Raw genomic sequence first — 6606 nt, forward strand, 5'->3', positions numbered from 1 at the left:
CTCATTCTCTCTCTCAAATAAATAAATAAAATCTTAGGAAAAAAAAAAAAAAAAGACCTAACCAGCCCAGGACATGAGGTGTAGGTCCAGGAGGGAAGGGTGATGGGGTGTCAGTGCTGTTGGGTTAGAGAGGGGAGGGGGGTACACCAAACGGGAAGTAGGCAAGACCAGCCTTGAAGTTCCCTAGGGAAGAGGCATTTTCTACAGAGGGCAGAAGCGACGAGAATCAGAGAAGAGGAAGGAGGAGAAGGGGATAAGGGGGGAGGGTTTGGGGGGAGTGCAGAAGTATAGGGAAGCCATTACTCATAAATGTCACCAGAATTTACTGAGCACCTACTCAGTGCCTGGCCACAGAGAGGCAGAGGATGCAGAGGGATGGACAGACTCCAGGAAGAGGAAGGTGCGGAGAGGTGGGGAGTTCTCCGGGAAGGTGCCAGAGAGGAATAGGCAGAAACGGAGGTGAAGAGGAGGGTATGTGTGTGCGGGGTGCAGAGTATGTCCGTGAGACTTTGGAATCAGAGACTTCACCAAAAAGAGTCCATCGAGGCGGAACTGATGCAGGGGCTAAAGTCGGGACTTGGTGTGGATTCCTTGGAATCCAGAAGGCTGACCTTTTCTGGTTCTCGGTTTCCTCGTTTGGAAAGTGGGGAGAATAATAGCTTCCTCACAGCTTGCTGAGAGAGTACAGTGGGGTAGAGTGTTTTTAGGGCCTGGCTGGGGATAGGTGCTCCTTCTGGAGTTCTGTCTCACTGCAGCTGTGAGAGCTAGTTGCTCCCTCAAGGTCAGCCAGCATTAGCCATGGAGCAGGGACGGTCCTCCTCATGTCATAGCTGAGGGACGCCCCCCTGGCCTGGAGGCCAGAGAACAGCGGGCTGTTTCCTCTGCGGCAGCCCAGGGGAGGACCGCCAGCAGGTGTGCTGTTTATCCCAGCCTGGGGCTGGCCTTTGGCAAAGAGTCAGCTGCCCGTTGGGGTTTGGAAAGACAGCTTTTAGAGGCGCGGTGGGCACGGGGTACGTGGTCCTCCCTGAGAGATGGTGTGTGTGTATGTGTGTGTGCATCCGTGCATGTGTGTATCAGTGTGTAGGTGTGTCCGTGCAAGTAAGAGAGAGAAAGAGGATCAAGCAAGGAGCGCTGGCACGGATGAGCCGTCCCGGTCTCTCCTTAGCCGTGAAGCAAGCTAAGGTCCAAGGGGAGGCCTCAGCCCCTCCTCCCCTCTTCTCCCCTACCCTAGTCTCCCCTTTCTGAGGTCTGATGCTAGGGGTTATCGAAGAAGGTGAACAGATATCCCCAGCCTGGGAGTTCCTTCGGTGCACAGAGACTGGTGACTGCCAGGACCCCAGCTCTGTGCCTCAGTGTTGGGGACAGAAGCGACCACCTCAGCCCAGGTGCTCAGGAGCACTAGCAGGGCCCTCTTCTGTTTTCTCTGGCTTTGGGAATCCCAGGTCAGGCTGGGACATTTAGTGTGGTGCTTTGAATGCCATAGGTGCTCAATACGTGCCCACTGATGTCTGCCACTGCTCCACGAGTCTTAGTACATGAATATAGTCTGAATATCGGTCTCGTCTGTAATCAGTAGACATGGGGAGACTGAGGCAGCCCTCCGACACCTGCTTAGAGCTGCAGGCCATGCATGGCCCATCTCCCCACTTCTCTTCTGGGGGAGGGAGCCCACAGGGTAGGTCCTTTCCCCTCCATTCCCCCCACCTGCCAGCATGGTCAGCCTATTCTGTGTTTTCTGTCACCCTTAGAATAAGGTCCCCACACTGCCTGCGGAGACCTATGGGGTCTGGAGCCAGCCTACCCTGATCACACCCATACTAATTAGCCAGGTTGGCTTCGGCCATTTCCTAGCTCAGGGCCTTTGCACGTAGTGTTCTATCTTCCCTTCCTGGGCCTGGCTGGCTCTTATTCAGCCTTAAGCTCTTACCTTATAGATGTCACCTTCTCTAGTGTGCCATCCCCAACCACCTCAGCTAAACGTAGCAGCTCCTTTCCATCTGTTATTACAGATGTTCGTTTATTTGTTTGCTACTTGTTCATCATCTGTCATCGCCATTAAAGTGTACATTCCATGAGGGCAGGGACCCCGTCTGTTTCCCTTAGTGCCTGGCACGGTGCCTGCTTCTTAGTACATAACCGATGGGTGGGTGGTAATAGCTGACATTTATTGAATGCTTAATCTGAGGCAGGTATTGTCTTAAGGACCTTACCTGCATTAGTTGTTCGATCCATGTGACAATCTTTGATTTCAGTTACTAGTATTATCTCCATTTTACGGATGAGGAAGCTGAAGCACAGAGAGTTTAAGTAACCTGCCCCGAGTCACTATCTAGTGAGTACTAGTCAGGAATTCAATTCTCCAGAGTTTGTCTTTCTCACTAGTGCCGTATGGCCTCTTGGCACATGAATGAATGACCTCTGGTCCCTGTCCCCAAATGTCTCACAGCCCCAGGGGGGACACAAGCATAGACACATCCAGTAACGATCAAAAGTGATGGAGGCGCGCCTGGGTGGCCCCGTCGGTTAAGCCTCCGACTCTTGGTTTCAGCTCAGGCTGTGATCTCAGGGTCATGGGATTGAGCCCTGCACCAGACTCCATGCTCAGCGCAGAGTCTGCTTAAAACTCCCTCCTTCTCCCTCTGCCTCCCACCCCCGGCCTGGTTGGATGCTCTGTGTCTCTTTCTTAAATCAATCAATCAATCTTAAAAGAAAGGGAGGGGTGGAGATGGGTTTGGAGGGCCATGGTGGTTGGTAAGGGCTGTGCGGATGGGTTGAGGGAAATCCCCCGAGTGGAGGCAACAGATGAATGGGGGTTTGAAGGCTGAGCAGGCGTTTTCTAAGTAAGAGGCAAGAAGGTGTTCTAGGTTTCCCAAGTTTTCCAGTGGACGGTTTCTCTTCTTCCCCACGGGAGACGACGCCTTGGGGGACCTCCATCTCATTTTTTTTTAACTCTCGTCCTCCTACCTCCAGGTCCCCACACCAAAGTAGTGCGCCGCATCTTCACCAACAGCCGAGAACGATGGCGGCAGCAGAATGTGAATGGGGCCTTCGCTGAGCTCCGCAAGCTGATCCCCACGCATCCCCCGGACAAGAAGCTCAGCAAGAACGAGATCCTCCGCTTGGCCATGAAGTACATCAACTTCCTGGCCAAGCTGCTCAATGACCAGGAGGAGGAGGGTACCCAGCGGGCCAAGCCTGGCAAGGACCCTGTGGTGGGGGCTGGTGGAGGAGGCGGTGGGGGAGGGGGAAGTGCGCCTCCCGACGACCTCCTGCAGGACGTGCTGTCCCCCAACTCCAGCTGTGGCAGCTCGCTGGATGGGGCCGCCAGCCCGGACAGCTACACAGAAGAGCCGGCCCCCAAGCACACGGCCCGCAGCCTCCATCCCGCCATGCTGCCAGCCGCTGATGGAGCGGGTCCTCGGTGATGGGGCTGGGGCCGCTCAGGACCAGCCAGGAGGGCATCCTCAGGCCGCCGGGACTGTGGGCTTCAGGGCAGGTGGGGTGAGGATCGGGCAGCTCTGAAGCAGGGCGATGGACTTGATGAGATTTCCTTGATGTCTGAACTTTGCGGAGCCCTAACTGCCCCCGGGGGCGGCTTTCCTGTTTCCTGCCTCAGTGGGAGAACAGAAAAATGGAGCAAAGTGGTAGGTACTTTTTATGAAGACGGCACGGTCTTCCCCCCCCCCCCAATCCCTAAGACTTCTCCAGTAAGAAGCTCTACTGGCACTGCTTTTGGCCTGGAGCTTGGGGGCCCCGTCTTTGCTGAGACCTGGGGTTGTCAGCTCTCCCCGTGGGCATCCAGCAGCCTCTGCCTTGCCTTTAGCCCCTCCCAAGCTGGCTGGTGTGGCTTGTGTGGCCACTCTGTCCAAATACGTAGGTAGCCAGTAGCCGCCCATTTCCGGGTGAGCCCCATCTTCACCCTGGCCCATGTCGGTCCGCCCAGCTTGCTAGCTGCTGCAGAGAGTCCCAGGCCTCAAGGTGCCTTCTACAGGGCCTGGTTGAAGAAGATGGCCAGTGGGCAACCTGCTCTCGACTAGCTGGGCCAGAGGGTCAGAAAACCCAGTAGCCCTTACTGCTTGCCGCGGGGAGCAAAGGTCTGCTTTCTCCCCACTGAGACTTGCCTTCCTAATCCTTGTGGGGACTGAGTCTGTGGCTGGGAGCCTGCCCGGTCAGGCCTCATGTGGAGGCAGAGAGAAGGAAAATGATGAGAGTGAAATTGAGCCAGCGCTCTTTGGGGCTGTGGGTTCAAATCCTGACGGTGTCCAGAGCCACCTGCCTGTATTCTCTGCTCCCCGTCACTGTTCACGAGGTGAGCCGATGGCCGTGCGCCTCTGCTGAGCGTGGATATGCAGTCCCATCTGTGTGTCCTCCCCGATGCTCAGAGGGACCTTCCTTCTCCAAGGTGTCTGTTTGCTGACGGTCTGGTCGGAACCCAGCTGACCACAAACCCTGTCCTATGAATTTCTGGCCTTTGGGATTTTTGCTTGACTTCAGTTATTGGTGGGATCTTTAGGTCTTGATATGACCCAGGCTCCAGCCGCACTTCGAGGGCAGGGGAAAACCAATCAGAGACCAGGCACTGGCTGAGACCCGGACAAATGCACATTCACTTAGCAGAATCTTCAACACCCCTCGACTACACAGCCTTCAGTCACCTAGGGTGTGTATGGAAGGCTGGCTTACTGCAACAAGAGCGCTCCCCTCCAATCGTTGTACATGAAATTTTTGTAAATCAAACCCTTGTCCTTCATCTTTTAAAGAAATACTACCGCAAGTCCTTTTGTAAAGTGAAGAATTTTTTTGTAGAGTGGACCACTGCCCCTTGTTGATCTCTTGTGTCAGTCCACATGGTGGGACATGGTTTTCTTCAGGCCAGGCCTGCCTGTGACATGCGTTCCAAGCCCCTGGAACAAACTCCACATGAGCCCTATATACATGTCATTGTACCCTCAAGTCACCGCAGCCTCCTCCCACCAGGCTCTGCCTTTGAGGTTAGAGGGAAAAGAGTCCTGCCCAGTGAAGGGCCTTGAGCACGGCCCTGTGCACACAGGGCATGAACCTGGCTCCCTCCCCTCCTTCCCAAGTTGTGGGTTCCAGTTTGTGAGTAGGGGAGCAACATGGTAATCCTTTAGCCCTCAGACTTGTAGCATGATGGGGATAAGTTACCTCTCTCAACGTCAGTTTCTCATAAATACCCTGGCTTGGCCTGTCTGCTAGGGCTGTGGCGTAGCCGAAGTGGAATCATGAAAGTAGATGCATTTTGAGACCAGAAAGAACACTTTTGCCCTCAGTATCATTCCTGCAGTGGGGTTTCCCATCCTGAGTCCAGGGCCTCCGCAGTGGGCCAGTCTGCCTGACTGCACAGCATTTGGGTAATTTAGGTTCCAAACCACTTTTGCCGGAGTTATCCTGATTGTCCTCATTTCTCCAGATTGACTTCATTTGTGTCTCCTTCCAAGGGGAGGCACAGGAGTGAGAATGGAAGAAGATATGGGCAGAATATGTAAGACGTAATACAGCTTCCCTCAGCGGGCCTGGGTAGGGATGGGCAAAGCTTCATGTCTTTGTAAGGCCGACAGAAGATCCAAAATTTTAATTTTCATTTGCACCCCCCCTCACCCCGCCCACCGTACCCTCTTCCTTCCTCTGCCTCATCACCTATGAAGAAATGGCAGCGTTCCAAGAATAATACCTGTGCAAAGGGAAAAGATGTAAAGGGGAAAAAAAGCAAGGAGAACAGAGATGGTTGTAAGGACTGGAGGGATTCGCATCTTTTTGGGAAAATTCATATGCTTTTATTGGTGGTGGCAAACGACAAGATGGTACAATCTTTCTCCTTTTCCGAAAACAGAACAAAGGGCACAGCATCTGTAGTCAGCCGGCAACTATCTTGGCCTTTGGGGGTGGTCTGGTCGTACTTGGGATTTCGATGGTACGTGGCCCCCCACCGAAGGCTCGCCCCTGCCCGTGTACATAGCGCATTGTTCCTGTGGGCGGGCCCAGCACTTTCCGTCAATGTTGTACTGTACGTGGTGAGTTGCGTTGGTCTCTGCATTTTTCTGCAGAAGAGGAGTAACCGTTCCAGGTACCTTGACCTTTGTACAGCCCGGAGGCCAACACTGTGGGCGTGACTCTTTAGCGACACAACCCTTGTGGTGATGATGTGTGTATATATATAAGGATATATTGGGAAAATTTCTAAATAAAAGTTTTACAGAGGGGCCTGGACTCTGTCCTTGCAGCTTGCACCCCCACGCCTGGGAGTTGGGACATTAAAAGGAAGGGCCTGGCAAAGAGTCTGTCTCTCCCTAAATGGAGGGAACTCCAGGACTCAGCTGTCCTCTTGGGTGGGATCCTGCCCCCTACCCTGAGGCTCCCCCACTTAGGGTTCTATTCTTTTCCCTCTGCCAGGCCTCACAGTGGGGGATTCTTCTTAGCTTTGTGCACCCACACTTTTGGCTCAGGGCCACCCCACAGATGGTCCCCTGTGTGTGCCGGGCTCAGCTCCCACGGCTAGGGCAGTTGCTTTTATCATTGGTTCAGGAGAGATTAAGTTCTCAGCAGAGCAGGATCCCAGGGGCCCTGATGACTTAAAGGGAGGCTGCC

The 6606-nt window shown here is 54.1% G+C and overlaps 1 protein-coding gene across 8 annotated transcripts in view; it reads left to right on the forward strand.

Annotated features, from left to right (window-relative positions):
- The window catches only part of TAL1 (TAL bHLH transcription factor 1, erythroid differentiation factor), a 15950-nt gene extending 9729 nt beyond the window's left edge, over nucleotides 1–6221 (forward strand). For all 8 annotated transcript variants that reach the window (XM_025871556.2, XM_025871558.2, XM_073896808.1 and 5 more), the window contains one exon: nucleotides 2971–6221. In XM_025871556.2, coding sequence (XP_025727341.1) covers nucleotides 2971–3425 — 455 coding nt within the window. In that variant the 3' untranslated portion in view covers nucleotides 3426–6221. The remainder of the gene's footprint in view (nucleotides 1–2970) is intronic.
- The last annotated feature ends 385 nt before the right edge of the window (nucleotides 6222–6606 follow it).

The sequence above is a fragment of the Callorhinus ursinus genome, unplaced genomic scaffold, assembly GCF_003265705.2.
Source record: "Callorhinus ursinus isolate GAN/ISIS: 27379988/994484 unplaced genomic scaffold, GSC_fseal_2.0 scaffold9, whole genome shotgun sequence".
NCBI lineage: Eukaryota > Metazoa > Chordata > Mammalia > Carnivora > Otariidae > Callorhinus > Callorhinus ursinus.